General features: G+C 40.1%; 1 protein-coding gene across 1 annotated transcript; it reads left to right on the top strand.

Moving 5' to 3' along the window:
• Window positions 1–7,662: 7,662 nt before the first annotated feature.
• Window positions 7,663–16,489, top strand: LOC143929996 (olfactory receptor 1J21-like). The gene is made up of 2 exons (XM_077453904.1): window positions 7,663–7,805; window positions 15,310–16,489. The coding sequence occupies exon 2, from the start codon at window positions 15,314–15,316 to the stop codon at window positions 16,256–16,258; it is 945 nt and encodes a 314-aa protein (XP_077310030.1). The 5' UTR covers window positions 7,663–7,805; window positions 15,310–15,313; the 3' UTR covers window positions 16,259–16,489.
• The last annotated feature ends 6,191 nt before the right edge of the window (window positions 16,490–22,680 follow it).

The following is a 22,680-nucleotide window of genomic DNA, read 5'->3' as shown; positions in this document are numbered from 1 at the left end:
ATCCCCTGGGTGGGGTTTTTAACAGCATATATTACCTGTGAGGGCTGATATATATACACAGTAGGAATAACTACTGAGATGACGCGGAAAGTTTGTAATACAATTATTTATTGATAAAAGAATTAAATGGGTGACACGGTGGTCAGGAAATTGAACTCCACTTGGTGAATAATGGTACATGTATAGACAGGGAAATTACATCATATGAACCCTATTACATCTGTATACACAGTAAAACATAGATAAAAGTAATCCTTTACGCGTTTCGACCCACTCAGGGGTCTTCTTCAGAAGGTTTATCTATTGTAAAAGAGAGGACAAACATAAATATATATCCATACATTATGATATATTGAAGGTAACCTACTATAGACAGAGTGAATGTCTGATATAGTGATATTGTACAAATATCGGTTACTATATATCACAGGTGAATACCTGTATAATCCACGGTGGAGATCCTCTTTAAAAGACAGGAATATGCTCAGACACATCCCTCATATCAATCATTCATTGATGTGCCACAGCTCATCTAGCTGGTATAGGTCGCTGTGTCCTACCATCAAAGGAGGGCAGGGAAACGGAATCCAACAAACGGGATGGCTTGCGAGGGATCACATCCCTAATTCCACCTCCTGTGTGTAGGTTGGAGGGGAGTATAGACGTGGACAGCCCAGGGTCAAGGGCGACACCCTGCAGTAGGACAAAATATAGAGGTAATAAAAAAGTTTTTATATGTATAAGTGTATATAAAGTACACTAATTGGGTACTATCTGGTCTATAAATGGAGAACACAGGTCCCACCAGAATAGTGTATAAATAGGGAAACTTGTGTATGGATTCCCAGATAGATCAGCACACTATGAAACCACAAAGAGTGAACAACCATAAAAAAAAAAAATAAATAATCATAGAAAAAACACCTGTGAATGACACGGAAGTGTGAAGAAACTATAACCGTGAGAGTAAAGAAACAAAACAAGGGAAAGAAAAAACAAAAAAAGAAAAGGGAAAGGAAAGAAAAAGAAAAGCCAAATACATCACATGCCACAGTGAGCACAGATCAGAAAAGGCTGAATGAAATGGTGAAGCTGTCTGTGTAATTACCTATGTAATCTTGCAATACGTGCTCATGTGTTGGATGAGCCCAAAAAAAGGCAATATATTAAAACAGGAGGAAGAGGTCCTGCGAATTTGCGCAGGTCCACCCCTTTCTATTCAGGAACCGTGCAAAAACAGAGGGAGACTTTCGTCTACAAATAAATAAAAATAATAAAGAGTGAGCAATACAACAACCCAATTGTATCAGAAAGAAGTTGCAGTGTCAGCAAAGACAGACCAGTAGCTTACCCTCAAGCATAATGTCAGTGTATCAGGTGTCCTGTCACAGATGGAATGAATTCCTTATCCATGAAGGTGAGGTATAAATACCTTGTATCTAATTGGTTCAGCTGGCTCCATTACAAGCCCAGCTGAATCAGTTGTAAGCCCTATCAGGGAGTCCTGCCCTTCTGTCAGTCTAATAATTCGGTCGCCATCTTGGGCGACCGGATGTGGTCCCCCCGGCGTTCTGTAAATGACCCTTCCAACATGGCGGAAGGGTACCCAGCTTTGTCGCACCGGCGACAATATATATATATATATATATATATATATATATATATATATATATATATATATGTGTGTGTGTGTGTGTGTATATATATATAATATATATATAACTTCCACTAACTGAATCACCTGCTTAATTTAAATCAAGCTATCTCTCTGTCCTCTCCAACAAACACTACATACAGCCGCCGTCTAAGCAGCCTTATATAGTGAGGGGTGTGGACTGAGGCCCCCTGAGGCGTAGTTGGCCAAAGGCTCCCTGCCTTTGGCTAATTATGGCTCTCTTAGCATAACGTGCTATGATTGGCCAAAGCATGCAGATCAGGTGCATGCTTTGGCCAATAATCATACAGCAATGCACTGTGATCTCAAAGTGCATCATGGGGTATTCTGTGGCACTCAAATTTTGCGCAAACGCCCTATAATGTTTGCTGTTCTGCAAATGTGTGAACACCCAATGTTCGAGTTGAACTTGTGTTCGACCTGAACATTGAGGTCATCCCTAGTGTGCAGTCATGTTGGAACAGGAAGGGACCATCCCAAAACTGTGCCCACAAAGTTGGGAGCATGAAAATGATTTGAGTTCCCTTCACTCAAACTAAGGGGCCAAGCCCAACCCCTGAAAAACAACCCCACACCAAAATCTCCCCTCCACCAAATGATTTGGACCAGTGCACAAAGACAGTCCATAAAGACATGGATGAGCAAGTTTGGGGAGGGGTTCCGACCTCAACCCGATAGAACACCTTTGGGATGAATTAGAGTCGAGACTGCGAGCCAGGCCTTCTCCCCAGTGCCTGACCTCACAAATGCGCTTCTGGAAGAATGGTCAATCATTCCCACAGACACACTCCTAAAACTTGTGGACGGCCTTCACAAAAGAGTTGAAGCTGTTATAGCTGCAAAGGGTGGGCCAACTCAATTTTGGAAAAAAATAAAAAAAACAAAAAAACAGGCACCTTTAAGTGCACAAGGACTTCTTCATACTGAACATCTTTATGAAGAAGGAGTCTATCAGTCACTCTGAAACGTGTCCTGCTATTTAGATGTCCCTTCCGGGACAGTGCGTTTTCACGCTGGTTCCGGGAGCACTTCCGGTGATGCAATCGACGAGTCCAGCATTCTATCCTGGTCCACAACAGCACAGCAGTTTCCTCACTGGTCCTCTGTTATGCAGCTTCCCTCTGCTGGACACTTGGGACATTACTCCACGGCAGACCTGACCATCCCAGAACTACCATCATTGCTGGACTCCTTCACATAATGAGCCTTTTAACCACCACTTTTTTAGTAAGGCCGCGTACACACGCGGGGACTGTTCGGCCAACTTTGTCCGTCAAACAGTTTCGGCAAACAGTCCGCTCAAAATTAGCATGGACGGACATGGCCACACACGACGTACGAACAGTTTGCTGAAACCGTGCGCGATGACGTGAACGGCACGTACGACGGGACGAAAAATACGACGTCCTATACACTGCATTATAACTTTCGGCGTGTAAATCCTTTCTGAGCATGCGCGGAACTTAGTTTGTCGAACAAGCCTACACACGAGGGAACTGTTCGCTGAAACAAGGTTTCAGCGGACAGTTTTTCGGAAATTCCGAAAAACCTTGTTCAGCGGACTGTTCGCTGAAACTGTCCGCTGAAAGCCCACACACGGGCGGACTGTCCGCCGAAACACTGTTCAGCGGACAAAGTTGGCCGAACAGTCCCCGCGTGTGTACGCGGCCTAAGTGTTTTTAACCCCTTTGGCTAATAAAGTCCTTTTGTTCTTCGCTTAGAGGCCTCTTCTTTTTTTTTTTTTTGTTTCTTCAGAGTCGTTGCTTGGTTGCCAGATCCTTACCTACCGGTTTGGGGACAATTCCTCTGGACAGATGTTGCTATCCAGAAGCACCCTTTGTTTTTTTCTTTAATATCATTTAGGTTGTAAAGACTTTTGGAAAATAGTACATATTGTGTTTTTCTTTTCTTGTTTACTTTATTAATTCTCAAAAGCATTAATTATTTTAAATCATTCTTATTTTGTATCTTAATCCTACTGAGGTGTCCTCCCTTAGGCCACAGATGCTCTTTATATATCTCATCACCATATAACCAGATATTTGTGATCGGGTGAATATATAACATGCTGAATTTTTAATATTTGCTGTCCATAACAAAATAAAAGGTTTGCAGGAAAGATTCCTTTTTATATTCCTGATAGAAAAAAAATACTTAAAAGTATGGCTGAGATATAGGTTTAGCTATGAACATTTGAGAGTTGATTAACCACTTCAGCCCCGGAAGATTTGACTGCTCAATGACCAGACCTTTAACTGACAATTGCGCGGTCATGCAACGCTGTATCCAAACCATACTTTTTTTTACCTAGAAATAGAGCTTTCTTTTGGTGCTATTTGATCATCTCTGCAGTTTTTATTGTTTGCGCTATAAACAAAAGAGCGACAATTTTGAAAAAAAACACAATATCTTTTACCATTTGCTATAATAAATATCCCACATTTTTTTCTAAAAAACTAATTTTTCCTCAGTTTAGGCCGATATGTATTCTTCTACATATTTTTGGTTAAAAAAAATCGCAATAAGCGTATATTGATTGGTTTCTGCAAAAGTTATCGCGTCTACAAAATAGGGGATAGATTTATGGCATTTTTATTATCATTTTTTTACTAGTAATGGCGGCGATCTGTGATTTTTATCGGGACTGCGATATTGCGGCGGACAAATTGGACACTTTTGACACATTTTTGGGACCAACTGACAATTATACAGCGATCAGTGCTATAAAAATGCACTATAAAAATCACTGTATAAATGACACTGGCTGGGGAGGGGTTAACATTAGGGAGCGATCAAGGGGTTAACTGTGTTCTCTAGGTGTTTTTTAACTGTAGGGGGGATGGGACTGTCTAGGAGGAGAGAGAGATTGGTGTTCATACTCAGTATGAATACATGATCTGTCTCTACTCCCCTGAAAAAAACAGAATTTGTGTGTTTACAGACACAGATCCTGGTTCTGTCACGAGCAATAGCGGGTGCCTGGCCGTCATCGCCTCCGTCAGGCACTCGCTTCGGCTCCCGGCACAAGTTGCGGGCATTCCCCTAGTGGCCAAAGGGCAAAGTGACGTAAGGTAACGTTTCACCCAGCTATGCCATTCTGCCACAGTGAAATTGTGGCGGCTGGTCGGTAAGCAGTTCATTAAAATGAAATAAAGCAGCACAAGCACATAGAATACAGAATTTATTTCTGATTGAATACATTGCTTTATTTATTTTTTTTTATTTACTTTCTTACCTTTCTTAAATTGGATATTTCTACTATAGGTATACAAAATCATTGTTGTTTAATCTCTTGCACACATGGAATAAAACTGAGATAGGAAGGCCGTCACTATGAGGTTGCACTGTACAGTATTGTTAGTCTGGAGCTTGGAGCTCGCTTCCCGGAGGGGAGAGCAAAGGGAGGACCTCATCAATATCAATTCATCAGGTTGGGAGAGGGGAGGTAATTAAGTTAACAAAACAGCCATTAGGACATATTTCTGGAGCATAAAATTACATAGTAGGTGAGGTTGAAAAAAGACACAAGTCCATCAAGTCCAACCTATGTGTGTGATATTACATTGTATATCCCTGTATGTTGCGGTCATTCAGGTGCTTATCTAATAGTTTCTTGAAACTATCAATGCCCCTCACTGAGATCACCGCCTGTGTAAGGGAATTCCACATCCTTGCTGCTCTTACAGTAAAGAATCCTCTACGTAGTTTAAGCTAAACCTCTTTTCTTCTAATTTTAATAAGTGGCCACAAGTCTTGCTAAACTCCCTTATTATTAGATAATTTTCTGAAATTCTGCTTAAACATCCCCTTCTAATGGGTCTCTGGCTATCTGTTTTCAAACTTTCACCTTGTTTGAAAAAATAGTGACAAAAATATTAGAAAAAAATAAATAAAAATAAGCCATTAAATATTTTCTGTGGCACGTCTCTGCACAGGGGACATTAGATAATACACTGATTTGTGAAAGTATAAACTTTGCTCTTACTGTATTCATAATGATACGGATTTGGGGCTATAATGTGAAAATACCAACAGACCTTCCTTCTTCATATTTTTTGGTATCTGATACATGAATATTAAGTATCTTACTAGTCAGGAAATGCATTTGCCTTTCTCTTATCAACAGCCCTCTAATTGTCTTGAAAACATGTCTAACTTTGATTGTACAATCCCAACAGCGTTATCTGCTTTCTATGTTTTTTAATACTTTTCCTACTTTCAAAAACACAAAAAAGTTTTTTTTGTTTTGTTTTTTACATTTTATATTTATATTTTTTAAATATTGCCATCCATGACATTGCAATTTCCATATGGATTAAAAGTGATTTGTCATTAAATTGTCATAATCGCACCTGACTATATTCTAACTGGTGCTGCTTGACTATATATTATTAATATATTTATGGTTTTAGTGTTTTTGGGGTTGTATGATAAGATGTGTTGCTCAATTTTCTTATTTATTTATAAGTATCTATTTTTCCTATTTATAATTCTGCACTGCTGTATGTTAGGATTTGTTATTCATTTTCACATGAAAATGCTTTAAGTCTATATTTAATTAATTTAAAAAAATCAGCACAAAGAACTGTACTTACTGTACATTTAATGAGACGTAGCCCTTGTGCCGGTGTTGGCTGTATTTGAAATGTTTCATCCTTCCTTAACCCCCCAACAACACTGATACTTTGACTGTCAATTACTCAGTCATGCAATAGGGCACCCAAATGAGTTTTATATAATTTTTTGGGGGACAGATAAAGCTTTATTTTTGTCTTAGTTAATCTACAAATCTCCAAAGGAGTTTTTTTTTTATTTTTACTATATAAAGGATTATAGTAAAGGATATAAAAAAAAACCTCCATTAGCTTCTTGTATACAAAGTTGCAAATACGTTTTTATAAATGAAAGGCAAAATTTATTCTGATACATTTCTTTGGTTAAAAAAAATGCAAATAAGTTCATGTGAAAGTAATAGCGTCTACAAACTATGCTAATTATGTTTGAAATTGATCAGCACTGAAAGGGACAGTAAAAAACCACCACAAAAATGACCCCTTCTTGGAAAGCAGACATGCCAAGGTTTTTAGTAAGAGGCATGCAGAGTTTTTTGAAGTTGTAATTTTTGTCATAATTTATTGGAAAATTAAGAAAAGAAAAACACACAGGGGGTTATTTACGAGTGGGTTTGCCTTTAGTAAATAACCCCCACTGTCACCAGTACTGTACATCATCACATATAACTTGTGTGGTGGTGACTAGGAACACTGACTGGTGACAGTACAAAAAAATAAATAATAATAAAAAAAAATCTATTTAACTTTTTTATTATATTTATTTTTCTTTTCTTTTTTTAATGTTTTTTTTTAACACACTTTGACCAGAGCAATATAATGTTACCACAGTAATATTGTGCTACTCTGGGGAAGTGATCCATATTTTTTTTTTACACATTATGTTTGCCTTTAGCAATTAATTTCATTGTTATAAGCAATTAGTTTACTGAATGAAATTGATTATTGGTATACAAGGGCAAAATGTATTCTGAGACATTTCTATGGTAAAAAAAAAAAAAAAGCAAACATTTTGTTTGCGTGAAAGTTATAGCGTTATGCTATTTATATTTGAAAAATTTCAACTCTAATCCAGTGGACAGATTGATGTGCAAAACTACAATCTTAGTCCACTGGACTTTTGGGTAAAAAAAGTCTGCCAGAGCCCACACACGGGCAGATTGTCCGCCGGACTTGAGACCGGATTGTTTGATCGTGTGTACGGGGCTTTAAAGGGACAGTAAAAACACCCCCAACATAATACCTTTTTGTAAAGCAGGCACTCCAATGTATTTAGTAAGAGACATAGCAAGTTTAGGGAAGTTGTAATATTTGGCAACTTTTACATTTTTAAAAAAAAATTCTTTCAAAAAGTTGGAATTTTAAGTTATTTCTCGCCAGTTACATCCCAACACATGTTATTCTACTTCTCCAGAGTATGAAAATACAACATGTGTGGGATGGTTTTGCTGCCTAGATGCAAAAGGGGAATCTGGAGGCCATGAAGTGCCGGAATAGTAGAAACAGCCTAAAAGTGACCACCTTTTGGAATGCAGAGCGTCTAACATATTTGCTAAGAGGTATGTTGAGTTTTTTGAAAACTTCATTGTTTTTTGCCATAAGTTTTTGGAAAATGAGGAAGGAAAATTAAAAATTAAAGCTTCCAATTAAAAGAACATATATAGCACACAGTATGGGCATATTTAGACTTACACCCTAAAACACATTCGGCTACTCCTCCATTGTATTGGATACAACATGTGTTAGCCCCTGTACACACGGTCGGAGATTTACACAACCAAATCCGTCGGATTTTGCCCGTCGGATTTTGTCCGTCGGATCTTGTCCGAAACTGTTGCATACACACGGTTGGACAAAGTTGGCAAAAAATCCGATCTTTCAGAACGTGATGACGTAATTTCGTTACGATGGGACTACATTCAGGCTAGTAGCCAATAGCTTTGATGTAGGAATTTGATGTGAGCATGCGTGGCACTTGGTCCGATCAAAATTCTCTACACATGATCGGAGTATGTCCGATCAGCCCAGTTGGTCGGGAAATATTTCCAACATGTTGGAAAATTGGGTCCGACGGATATTCAGACGGAATCAGTCCGATGCATACCACACACAGTCGGATTATCCGACGACACGGTCCGATAGGACACATTCCGACGGATTCTCCGACCGTATGTACAAGGGCTAAGACTTTTTGTAGTCTAACCACATAGAAGAGGCCAAAGTCCAAGGAACACCTTCAGGCTTTCCTTACAGGGACGTTAAATTTCATTACTAATTTCCTCACTATCACATTTTTCACCAGGATGTACTGCACTGCTGGTGCTTATCTGCTGTGATTCATTATGATGTTCAGTGCCTTGTGATAAGTACACCTAGCTCTTTTTGCAGGGACCTCCTTCATCCTCAGAATCATAGGTGGTTGTTATTGAACCACTGATCTCCTTTTGTAATTTAAAACTCAATCTGACTGCTGGTCTGACACTGATATGGCAGTGATTAGGGCACTGCTGTTGGCTCTCACTGTCACTGGTGGCGCTGGCACTGGTGTGACCAGCAGTCAGGATGCTGTTGCTGGCTCACGTCGCTCTGGCAACACTGTACTGATCTGGCTAGGGCTCCGGATGCAGTTATTGGCTGCACTGGTGTGGTGACATTGGCACTGGTGTGGATAGTGATCATAAGTATGTAGCTGGCTGCACTGGCTCTGGCTGCACTACCACTTGTGTGGTGATGATCAGAACACTGCTTTTGGTCTACAATGGGACTGGTGTGATTAGCAATTAGGCACACTGCTCCTGGCTGCACTGGTCTAGTGACACTGTGGCTGATGTGGCAGTGATCAGGAACAATGTGGCTGGCTGAAATGGTATGGACACACTGGTGCTGGTGTGACAGGACAGTGATCAGGGACACTGTTATTATCTTAACCTCATACCAGTTTCTATGCTTTTTAATAATTGATTTCAAGTTTTACTAAACCCACACCAGTAAAATCTGTCTGTATATGCAGAATAGCATGTTTTCTATACTCACTGTGGAACTTAAGGGGTTAATCCTCTGCATTGTGTAAAAAGGCTCTTTGATCCTCCCCTCCGACAGGGTCTCTCTGGGTAAGGCCAGATAAGACAAATTCAGAGTGGACCCCCTGCACATGCTCAGTTTTGTCTCTATTGCTGGAAAGAACATTTCCTTGTTGAGATGAGCTGTTCAGGCCACATGATATTGACATCACACAAGTGGGTGTGTATACAGATCCTAACTGACAGCCCAGTCCCTCCCTCCTCCTCCATTCCCAGTAACTAAAAAATAATACAGTGGGTAGGATGTCACATCTTGGTTCATGATCTGCCTCCTATAACAGCATGAGGACACAGGCTATAATGGAAATCTCCTCCTACCTGAACACTCAGCAATCAGACAGACCCTGCAGTTTATCACATGGCGTGGTATACAGATCAGCCAAAAAGGTACATAGTGACAGTAATTTAATGTAAAAAGATTTACTGTATATATTGTGGGCACTGGGGGGCAGATTGATGATTCGCATTGGTCTGAGCTCCACATATACTTTGTAATCCACGTTTTTGTACACTTTTATCATCTTTTCAATCCTTTTTTTTCTCACTATCCCCATTTGGCTTGGATCCTTGACATACTTACAATTTTGATGTTTTCTGTACATTTACCCTTGTGTTTCAATTGAGGTGTAAGTATGCACACCATATAGGTGAATAATGGTTCCATTGGTATATAGTGGGTGTAGAAAATAATCACCTCTCCTTTAAAATAATCACATTTTGTTGATTTGCAGCCTGAACTGAAGACAGACAAAGTTTTTGTTTTATTCAGCACTTAGTAGAGCAACTTATAACTAGGGATGAGCTGAACATCCAGCCCCCAAACCCCCCTCCCCCCCATTTCGGTTCGCACCAGAACATACCGAACAGGTAAAAAATCTGGAAGAACACACGAACACCGTTAAAGTCTATGGGACACGAACATGAAAAATCAAAAGTGCTAATTTTAAAGGCTTATATGCAAGTTATTGTCACAAAGTGTTTGGGGCCCCGGGTCCTGCCCCAGGGGACATGTATCAATGCATTTGTTTTTTAAAAAGTCAGTTTTTTCAGGAGCAGTGTTCTTTTTAATGCTTAAGGTGAAACAATAAAAATGAAATATTCTATATATATATATATATATATATATATATATATATATATATAAAATTCCTTTAAATATTGTGCATGGGGGGTGTCTATAGTATTTTTCCCATGTTTATAACAGTACCACAGCAAAATGACATTTCTAAAGGAAAAATGGTCATTTAAAATTGATTGAGGCTGTAATGAATTGTTGGGTCTCGGCAACATAGATAAAACTCATTAAAAAAAAAAGTGTATGGGTTCCCCTCCCCCCAGTCCATTACCAGGCTCTTTGGGTCTGGTATGAATATTAAGGAGAACCCTGAACCAAAATGAAAAAAAAAAAAATTGTGTTCCCCTAAAATCTATACCAGGCCCTTCAGGTCTGATATAAAAATGAAGGGGAACCCTGCGCCAATTTTTTTTTTAAATGGCGTAGGGGTCCCCCCAAAATTCATGCCAGACCCTTATCTGAGCATGCAACCTGTCAGACCACAGGAAGAGAGGACGGTGAGAGAGCGCTCCTTCCAAACCGTACCAGGCCACATGCCCTTAACAGGGGGAGGGTGCTTTGGAGTAGCCCCCCACAGGACCTTGTCCCCATGTTGAACATGCGAACAACCAAAGTTTGACCTGAACTTATGCTCGGGCTGAACAGTTCGCCCATCCCTACTTAGACCATCCAAGTGAAAGATATAACACCAGCATGTCAGAAGAAATTAAATAAATTCAAAAACAGAATCACTGAGTTGGAAACAAATTTTATTTTCTTACATCAGGAGACACAGAGCCATAGTAATAACTATATAGGTTATATCGGCGTATCAGGTGCTGGACTCTGGCACGCCCCTTAATGCGTGAACTTCCCCCATATAACCCCTCCCACAACTGGGAGTCCTCAGTTGCTTTGCCAGTGTCTAAGGTGTTGGGCACGAGTAAGGATGTGTTGTGCTGAGCTCCATGGGCAGTAACCCTTTGATGAGAGCCAGCCATCCTGACCGGATCCATTCTGATGTCTAAATGAATGGTAGCCGGGCCTCGTAATCCGAATAAATTAGGTTTTGCTTGTGAATGCTTTTCTTTGAGATCTGGGCCCTGGGATCCAGTAGTGAGGCCAATAAAAGTTTACTGGCAGGGTCCTGTCGCATGTCCAGGATTGTGGGTTAACCTAAGAGTTTCCCGGTTCCTGAAGGTTTCCTTTAAGGTCTCGGAGCCTACCGTGAAGGGTGAAGATTTTATTTTATCTCTGATAAGACCCTGCTGCGAGGGAAGGTAGGGGAGATTTTCTCAGGAATCTCTCCTTCTATGCATTGTGTTGTCCTGTCATGTCTATGTGTCACCACTGGGTGCTGTATTGAGCACTCACCATTCTGACGCTGGAAACAGCAGAAGCTTTCTCTCTCCTCTCTTTCAAGCCAGCTCAGACCCTCTGGTAAAAGAAAGGGGGGTCTGATCTCTTCCTGGGCCCCCAGATTAGCAGTTTTTACTTATTTGCAGGCCAGACCAGCTGCCTTGTTCTTTTATAAAAAAAAAAAAAAACGTGCAGGATGCTCGCTGGAGCAGAGGATTTACCCCCCGCCATGCTGCAGGACGCTCGTGCAGGAAAATCAGTTCCTTTGTGAAAAAGGAAGAGGGGGTGCATACTCCGCGCGGGGGCATGGCTAATGGCGTCAGACGTCGGCCACACATGAAGGAAGTGTTTTGTGCACTGTAGGATTAATAGCAGTTATTGTGCTGTACTATAGCCTAACAAGTGTTACATTCTTTTGCTAGTAGCGCCTCTACTTTGTGCTGTAAGCTATGAGTGGAAAAGGGACCAGGAACTTCTCTAAGGGTTCTAAGGGGTTAATGGTATACAACAAGCTAAAAACCCTTCCAAAAGAATGTCAGTCTCCCTGGAGAGGTATACGGCTAGTCAGATGAGCCGTCAAGGGTAGAACACTTCTGTCCCTGTATATATCATACAAACAGGTTTTTTCTTCTACCATTTAAAAAACTGATGGCTATGAGGTCTCTCCATTGTAGGACTAAACATAGCAGATTCCCATCCAGTCCCCAGGGCCTTTTGTTGAGGTGCAGGAGGCTGGGCATCAGGTAGATCTTCCCAAATATTGGAAGATACTTATCTTTCCTCTTCGGAGGATCTTAACAGGGAGGGAGTAGCCTCACAAGTCACGTGTTTGTCTACTCCCTTACTTAACCCTTTTTTTGTACCTACAGCACAGGCTTTTGAGGTATCTACCTCTAATAAGGTTCATTTGAGCCTCCCCACACTTGGGGATGTTTTTTTATACATAGCTTATGTATTCTGAATGGGAACATTTCTATGAAGAAAGGGGGGGGGGGGGGGGTTCCAGCTATTGCTGCATTCACCTCAGTGAGCAGAGTCTCACATGTCCAGTGAATAATGCACTGATGTTAAAGGATCCAGAAAATTAAGGTTGGACTTTCCTTTTAAATACAGGATATCTTTTGCAGTTCTTGCTGCAATTGGAGTATCTCAGTCCATTAAACCTTTAATGTCTGCTCCACTATTTTGGTGGAGCACATTTTGAGTCATGCTAATTCATTGAAAAATGTGGACTCCAAAGGGTTAAGGAACAGGTTGTGAGATACCTGAAATTCTGCCTGATCAGCAGGCCTGGCAATGGGCTGGTGTATTTGATGCACTGTGTCTCACAGATACTATGAAAGACTCGATCGTTTAAGCCTTACAGCTTATACTTGGACTAGTGCATTCTCACAGAGGTCTGTGGCTGAAATATTGATCAGCTGAAGCACTATGTGAAAACCCAGTTTGTGTCCCTTCCTGGGGTACAGTTATTTAGAGTGGATAAGTACATCCAAAAAGGTAAATGTCTCTTTACCAGTAAAAGGAGGTTAAACATGTCTCCTTTATTCGTGCGGCCTCTCCTATGCCTGGGGCATCTGCCTTTAGGCAGTCTCGACGGTCGTAATTTTTTCAGTATGGATATTTAGGGGAACCCTGCGCCAAATTTGAAAAAGAAAATGGCGTAAAGTCCATACTAGACCCTTATTCGAACATGCAACCTGGCAGTCCGCAATAATAGAAGGGAGGACGAGAGAGTGCCCCCCTCCTGAACCATGCCAGGCCACATGCCTTCAACAAGGGGAATATGCTTTGGAGTAGCCCCCCAAAGCATGTTGTCCCCATGTTGATGGGAACAAGGGCCTCATCCCCACAACCCTTGCCGGTGGTTATCGGGGTCTGCGGGCGGGGGGCTTATCGGAATTTGGAAGCCCCCTTTAACATTGATCCAAGTATCACAAATAGTAAAAAATGACAAGAGACACTTTGGAATGAGTCCTTTATTAAAAAATTAAAAAATAAAAATGTCCTGTGATGTAAATCCATTTTACACTGACCGACAGATGCAAAAAAAGAAAACAAAACCCGCCACAGCTCCTTCTAAACATGGGAAAAATGCACCACTTTACATGCTATTTAAAGGAATATTTCATTTTTATTGTTTCACTTTAAGCATTAACCACTTGCTGACCGATGCCTGTATATATACGTCGGCAGAATGGCACGGCTGGGCAAAGTAACATACCCGTACTTTACTTTGAATTTCCTGCTGTGCGCGTGCCTGCCCCCTAGTGGTTAACCCCTCAACTGCCAGTGACATTTTTACAGTAATAAATGCAATTTTATAGCATTGATTGCTGTATTAATGCCAATGGTCCCAAAAATGTGTCAAAATTGTCCGATGTGTCTGCCGCTGATCACCGCCATTACTAGTAAAAAAAAAAAAAATATCAATAAAAATGCCATAAATCTATCCCCTATATTGTAGACGCTATAACTTTTTTGTGCAAACCAATCAATAAATGCTTATTGAAATTTTTTTTACCAAAAATATGTCTAATACATATCGGTCTAAACTGAAAAAAAAAAAAAATTATATATGTTTTTGGGGATATTTATTATAGCAAAAAGTAAAAAATAATGCGTTTGTTTCAAAATTGTTGCTCTTTTTTTGTTTATAGCGCAAAAAATAAATTCCGCAGAGGGGATCAAATACCAGCAAAAGAAAGCTCTATTTGCGGGGAAAAAATTAACGCCAATTTTTGTTTGGGTACAACATCACACGGCCGCGCAATTGTCAGTTAAAGTGACGCAGTGCTAAATCGCAAAAAGTTCTCTGGTTAGGAAGGGGGTACATCCTTCTGGGGCTGAAGTAGTTAATAAAATCACTGCTCCTGAAAAAATGTCTGTTTTTAAAACTTTCTTTTGCTATGATACATGTCCCCTGGGGCAGGACCCGGGTCCCCAAACACTTTTTATGACAATAACTTGCATATAAGCCTTTAAAATGAGCACTTTTGGTTTTTCATGTTAGTGTCCCATAGACTTTAATGGGTTGAACTTACATTCGACTCGAACATCGGGCTCATCCCTAGTGAGCTGTATTGGATTTCTGCTGGATATATCGTTTAGTGTTGAGGCCAAAACATAAAATTTTTATCTCATATGACCATAACACCTTTATCCATGTAGCCTCAGAATCTTCAAGGTATGTTTATGGTGGGCAGATGAGACTAAAATTTTATTTTTTTTGCCTCAACACCAAATGCCATGCATGAAGAAAGGGTCCTGTGTGACTCCAAAATGTTGCACTGCACTGTTTGTATTTGTGATCTTTAAAAAAAACAAAAAAAAAAACAGTTTTGATGTAATTGAAGATCCTTGGTGTGCTGGTGAATATTTACATTGCGATAGCTGTGATTGGTCACAGCAATCACGTGGTGCAAGGCCAAGCACCCCAAAGGTGAGGATATTTTAAAATTCCCTCTTGCCCTCAGGGAGCAGCAGTTCCGTTGTTTAGGTTTGACTACCAGAATGCAAGTGGTTAAATAAATTAAAAAGTAAAATGCATATATTTTCTTTCCATGCAAGGAAGATGGAGGAATGCTCAAACATTACAGAAGATATGTTCTACATTTCAGCTTTTCCCATCTCTGAAACTGGACAATGTCTCCTTTTCATTGCAGTTCTATTGATGTATCTGATGGCTGTCCTTGGAAACCTGACCATTGCTCTATTGGTGTGTCTGGTTCCCCAGCTCCATACTCCAATGTATTTTTTCTTGAGTAATCTTGCTATTAGTGATGTTATATATGTTTCCGTTACTCTTCCAAAACTGCTCTCCATACTCCTAACACAGGACCATCGGATGTCTTTTTCTCCCTGTATGGCTCAGGTATACTTCTTCTCATTGTCCGCTGCTTGTGATATACTTCTACTGACCTCCATGTCCTATGATCGATACGTAGCAATCTGTAAACCATTACAATATTCCTTACTCATGAGTAAAGATGTATGCCTTTCACTGGCTCTGTCCCCTTGGCTTATATCTGTGACTAATGCAGCAGCCCATGTGTTAACCACATCTCTATTATCCTACTGTCAAACACAAAATGTTGACCATTTCTTTTGTGAGCTGAAAGAACTGTATGCAATAACCTCTAGTGATGCTACAAGCAGAAACATATTTATGTTATGTGAGGATGTACTGTTGGCATTTTTTCCTTTTTTGCTTATTATGACCTCCTACATATTCATCATCTCCACCATACTGAAAATTCGTTCCTCAAAGGGACGGCTGAAAGCTTATTCCAGTTGTACCTCCCATCTCACTACGGTAATATTATTCTATGGCCCAATCATTATATTGTATGGCAAACCACAATCTGAAGGTTCCAAGGAACTGGACAAGTTGCTGACCTTGCTTTATACGGCTGTGGTTCCAATGCTCAACCCATTTGTCTACACTTTAAGGAACCAAGATGTTTTGAATGCTATACAAAATATAAAACAGAAGAGAAACATGGATTTCCTAAAATAATATATTTCAAAAGGTAGTAATTGTATCTTATTAGAGCCAATCTAAGTATTTTACAGCATTAGCTGTTGGCGGAAGGATGGACCTCTGAGGAGGAGAGCTCCCCCTCGGGCCTGGGGAAGAGATTGGAGGCTTGTTAATATCAGGACTTGGGAAATTCCTGAACTGTTTGCTATTGCCAACACTCTTTACTATTATCAATAATTGGAAATTGTGTAAAATGTTTACACAGAAGATTATACCATGTTGTGAACTGTTGTATTTTGTTAACCTCTTCAAGTAAAGTTGTAAGAAAATATACTTATTGCCTCATCATTGTCTCAGCCAAGTGAACAGTATTTAATGGATGTTGAGGGCTAAACTACTTATTGAAGAAAAGCTAATGTGTTATTTACTGTTGTAAGCCTGGTCGGCTGAGGAGAGGGAGGTGGTTGGGGAAAGGAATCATCATTCTGCATTACAATTAAGCCCTCCAATAAGGGAGGAAATTTCATTGTGTTGGATAACTATCAATACATTGCTATGTGTAACAAAATTCTGCAAAACCAACACTGGTATATTCTTGCAAATGGTGAAAAATGTATACCTAAACACTACGCCAATTGCAAAACAAAGTGGGGGTGTATATCCTCACATGTGAATGTACCCGTTTTTATATGGGCAAAACCAAATTAGAACTGTGGAGAAGGGCATATTGGCATGCATACAGTATAAGATCCCTGGTTAGCTGAGGAATGGGTGGTGGTTAGGGAAAACTAATCATCCTCCAGGCGGTGAAAGAGAACCCCCTCATGGAACACACACCAGGTGACCTGGGCCCCCATTTAGCATGGTCCCTGGGTGCTCGGATAGACTCCTGGAGCCCTAATATGCATAATGTCAAAGCAAAGGCCTATGTGTGCAATGCTCTGGGTGTTCAAGGGTTAATAGGAACTGTGACCAGGAGAGTTGCCTCAGGCCAGGATCTGTGCATGTGAACATTGTGTGAGCTTGAGCACCCAATGGGTGACCCTGAAGCTCTGTCTGTAGGCAAGAGCTCTGCTGCAATTGCAGGACACATGTATGGAAATTGGGCAGCCTGCTTACAAATGGTTATTAGAGCAGCTGTGGGATTCTCGTCAACTTGATTAAGTGTTTGATCATCATGCTTTTGAATGGGTTGAACGAAAAAAACGGACATATCCCCACATCAACAGAAATGATTTTGATGCAGGGATCTCCTCCGCTTAATTAACTGATAAGCTGAATAAACTGATCAGTGCTTGCAGCCAATGGCTGCAAGAGCTGAGAGAATGCTGGTTTTCCAGCATGACTGTGTGGCAGAAGTAAAAAAAAATTAAGAGGGTTGACAATCAGTGCAAAAACATTTGGTCGGTTCAATCCATAAAATATAGAGAAAAGAAAACCTAATGCACATGGCACGGTATAACCCCTCGGGACTTTAATTGACAGACCAAATGTAATAGAAAAAAATCAATATTTATTATACAAAATAGGTAAAGGTAAATACAACGACATAAAAATATTAAATTGTATAAAGTTGAACAAGATTAAAATACATAATATGCATGAGACTTGCATATCAGGTGTGGCAGAAGTCAGTCGTTAGACCAGCTTCTGTTGAACAGATAGCAGTACACATGGACCAAAAGTCGGCCAATTCTTGCTGAACCACGATTTTCGCTCCGTGTGTAACAGGCTTTAACCTGGATGACTTAATTGTATCTAAATACATTTTAATTGTAACAATGCACTCCAAGTTGTAGTTTTTGTTTTTTGTAAAAGTTTTTGATATGTTAATGAACAGGTTGATGCCACGCAAGTATATGCAATAATAGCATTTTACTAAATGAAAACTCTAAATTCTATTGCATATCTGGAATTGGAACTTTACAATGAACTGTATGCATGTTGTGTTGTGGTGGTTAGCTGTCTAGCTATTGTTATGTAAGGAATGTTTGTACTGTAAGAAATGTACTGGTCAGCTATTACTGTATACTGCTTGCCATCATTATGTGGTACCGATGATAAACAGCAAAAAATGAATATGAGATCTCTGTGTAATGCAATTAATGTTTACTTTGAAAATCCAGTACAAAATAGATTACAGCACACACATACAATAATGGCATTTAAATGTACTTTGTACAGTAAACGTTTATGGGGAGCTGTGTGGATGTATTTTGGCCCTTTTTTAAATATTAGTGCTACAATGACTTTTCTCCAGTCAGCTGGTACCATTCCAGTCAGAAGACTGTCAGTAAAAATTAGGAATAATGGTCTGGCAATTATTTGATTGAGTTCCCTAAGGACCCTCCTGTGCAAGCCATCTGGTCCCGGTGATTTTTTTTTTCACAATAAAGTTTATTGTAAAGATAAGGAGAAGGGGAAAGGAGTACAAGGAAAAATGAGTATTGTAAATACCCAAAATGCAATAGTTTAACAAATAATATAAATGTTATAACATAGATGTCAGACTGTTAACAGTTATATGAGATATGGCAGTATATTATATGAAATTATTTTTGTATAAAACCTAGAAAACTGAATTAACAACCATTGTTCATGTATAATATTAGAATTTGGTTGTGTGATGGTAAATACAAATGCATATGTATAAAAATACAAAGGTATACAAAGGTATATATACAAAGGTCTCAGGTTGAAAATGAACCAGGGTTTCCATCTGAGATGGAACTGAGTTGTGTTTTCTCTTTTAATTTCCAGTCGAAGTTCCCTAGTCCTGACGGTTAATATCCAGTTCCTATTAGCTTTCTGCTTTTTGCCACTTCCAACTCAATTTGGCCCACAGCACTATCAGGGCGTATCTGGCTGGGACTCAGCATTTCATGTTTTTGGAAGACCCTGATAGGCCTTTCTTTATTTTCTGCACACCCTATTAAAGCCATTCTCAAAGGGATCCAGAAGAGCAGCCCTCCTGCTGTGCTCAGCAGACTTCCCATCACGGTCATATTTTTTGTGATATGTCTGACATGCTCTCGAGGTCGCATTTTGGGTTGTTACTCAGCTTGGTGCTCAAGGCAGTGATCTATCTGGCCTTTCTTGGTTTTTGAGGCCAGAGGAGTTTACGCTCTGGCCCAGGGTCTCGCTTACTTTTGGCCAATCAACTGCTTAGGCACCCCGGCCATTTCTATTACATCTGCATGCATGCTAGAGTCAGCAATCGGGAGGTGGCACGGACATCATGTTCTTTGAGACTGGCAAGGCCTGGGCCCGGTGTTGGTGTTAGAACAGCTCGTCAGTGCTACGTCTGATAAACTCAGGGATGGTCCTCTGTTGCCTTTTCCTAGTGTTCCTCTCTCCGCAGCTCAATTCATACTTCATTGCCGTACCCCTTTTGGCCAATCTGTGTCTGGACCCTAAGGCATACTCTGGCCATTCATTCAGGATAGGTGCAGCTTCCATGGCTTCGCGCCAAGGGGTCCTGGCCCATGTTATTTAGAAATGTGTGTAGGTGGAGGTCATCTTGTTTCTCTAGGCATACAGAGCTATTATTTTTTTTTGAGGTGTCACAGATGCTGATTTAATGGCAGCTATGTAAGCTATCATCCTCTTTATTTTTGCCTCCCATTTAGGCATACTGACCACTGACCTTGGCATATCAAGTCAGTGTTCTTTGTTTTTTTTTTCCTTTCTTATACTATCCACAGATTGACTCAGAGTACAAGTTTAAGGCTGACCGCAGGTCATCCTGTTTTTGTAGGAGGAGTCAGGCTGCATAAAGCCTTTGCTTCCTCCCCTTGTGGTTGTAGGCTCTTTTATACCACCCCCACCCCTTTTCTTTTTCTTTTCATTTCATATCATACTCAGGTATGCCCCCTTTTAGGCATACTGACCACATGACCTTGGCACACCCCAGGTCAATGTTCTCTGTTTATTTTTCCTTTCCTATACTATCCACAGATTGACTGAGTACACATGTGAATTAGACAAAAGGCTGCATTATGTTCTAATTGAGTGTCTGTGATGTGGACTATATACATTTTAACTTGAGTCCAAAAGGTTTGAATGAGTGCTCAGTTCCACCATAATTGGAGGAAGGAGCCTGTTTCTGCGTTGCATCTCCAGCAAGTGTCTGATTCCCCGGGAGACTATTTTTTGAGTTTTGTCAGTGTGATGTGTGAAAAATTGGTATTGTATTGTCGGTGAGTGTGTATTTTACATGATATTTATTGTAAATGTGTGCTTAGGGAGCATTTATGGGTAAACGCACTGGCTTTTTCCCATTGTTGGGCTGAAAATTGCATGTTTAGCTCATCTTCCCATATTGTTTATACTTCTCCAGGGGAATCGGTGGTCGGCTGTGACAGCCAATTGTATGTAAGTGAAGTGGATTTTTTTGTTGGAGTTTGGTTGCGGCATATGTATTCAAAGTTAGTAAATGGACTCATTATATAATCGTTCTTTTTGTTGTTTAATATAAAGTCATGAATTTGTAGGTAGATCCAGAAGTTGATGGGTTTTGAGCCTAGTTCATGCTGTATATCTGTATAAGATTTTAGTTTATTGTGTTGAAGATAGTGATAGACCAGTAGAGGTTTAGTAGTCTTAGTTTGTGAAAGAGTGGTATTGTTAAGTCCAGGTGGGGAGTCTGGGTTGTTTGCTAGTGAGGGTAAGGGACCGGGCAGAGGATATTTTATGTTTAAGTGCTATCTTATGAAATACCTTCAGGGTTGTATGAATTAGGGGGTGTCTTTTAATGGTAAGAGTATATTGTCTGGGGTCAGTCCATGGTAGAAATTGTATGGCGAGTTTTGAGCAAGATTTTTCTAAGTTCGCCCAGTCCTTATTCTGATCATGGCAATGCCAATCAACTATTCTAGCTAGATGAGTCACATAATAGTATTTTATGAAATTAGGAAGTCCCATTCCTCCCTTTGTCTAAGGGCGTTGTAACAGACTAAGTTGTATTTGAGAACATTTGTTGGCCCAAAGAATCTATCTTTGGGTTGACATTAATTTTTTGAAGAACGTTTCTGGTAGATTTATAGGTAGGGTGTGGAATAGGTACAATAGTCTTGGCAGTACCATCATTTTTAGGATGGCGCCCCTGCCAAACCACGAGAACTGCTTGGAGTTCCAGTTTTTTAGATGTTTTTCAATCTCTTTGAGTAGTGGTTGGAAGTTGTGTTCATAAAGAGATTCTGTCTTGGGGGGTAAGATGGATGCCTGGGTATTTCAGTGAGATACTTTCTCATTGGGTTTATTTGTCTAAATTTCCATTACAAGGGCAATTCCTAAGTGTCAGTTGCTCGATTGTTTTCGAAAGTGTTAGGCTCATTGCTTCTGATTTTTTGTGAATAATTATAAAATTCAATAAGTAATTAAATTCTTGAAAAGTTTTATTTAGGTTTGGGATGGAAATGTGTGGTTGGGTAATATAGAAAAGTAGGTCATCCGCATAGGCTGCAAATTTGTAGTCTGTTTTGTCTATGTTAAATCCATGGATCGATATTTGTAGATTAATGGTTCTAATTAGTGGTTTAATAGAATGAATAGTAAGGGTGATAGGGGGCATTCCTGTCGTGTTTTGTTATGGATTTCTCTGGTATCTGAGTAAGAATTATTAATTTTAATTTTTTTGCGCTTGGATTGATATATGGGGATTTTACCCATGTCATCACGTTGTTGCCAAACCCAATGTGTTTACAGTAGACATGTGCAGACTGAAATATTTTATTTCGGAATTTCGCTTTCGTCCGAAAAATACATTTATTTAGTTACTCCCGAAATTCGTTTTTATTTATTTATTTTTCGTTAAAAAATTGCATTCGTCCGAAAATCCAAATGAATTAAGGTCGAATTATTGAAGGCTTATGGTGTCTGTCGAATGCTTAAAGAAGATTCGACGGAGCAGCGAAACTCACTGTATGATGCTTCAATCATACATTCCCGGGTCGAATATTTCGACTACAAGCTATAGTAGGATTCTAATGTTGTACGTCTTCTATGGTTTTTTTTAAGGCTATTTGCATTGCACACAGGTCATTAGCATTAGCATTAAGAAAAAAAAAAAAATTAAGAAAAAAAATGTGTGGGGGTCCCCCGAAATTCCATAACAGGCGCGTCGGGTCTGGTATGGATATTAAGGGGAACCCCGTGGCAACAAAAAAAATAGCGTGGGGGTCCCCCTCAAAATCCATACCAGGCCCTTCAGGTCTGGCATGGATTTTAAGGGGAACCCCGCGCCAAAAAAAAAGGGAGTGGGGGTCCCCTTCAAAATCCATGCATCAGAGGGGAGCGGAGTCACCGGGTGGCCCCACCCTCCGTTATATAAGAACTGTCAGAAGAAGAGAAGCGTCACACAGCGGGAGCCTCCCATTGCGTGGAGCAGCCAGAGAACGAAGAAGAGGCACCATGGAGGAAGATGCCAGATGAGAACACCAGAGCAAGAAGAAGAGGAT

The sequence above is a fragment of the Lithobates pipiens genome, unplaced genomic scaffold, assembly GCF_037356315.1.
Source record: "Lithobates pipiens isolate NorthernLeopardFrog02 unplaced genomic scaffold, aLitPip1_a1.2 Scaffold_25, whole genome shotgun sequence".
In the NCBI taxonomy this organism is placed as follows: domain Eukaryota; kingdom Metazoa; phylum Chordata; class Amphibia; order Anura; family Ranidae; genus Lithobates; species Lithobates pipiens.
Note: the sequence above shows the minus strand (reverse complement) of the source record. Positions and strands in the feature narration are given on the sequence as shown.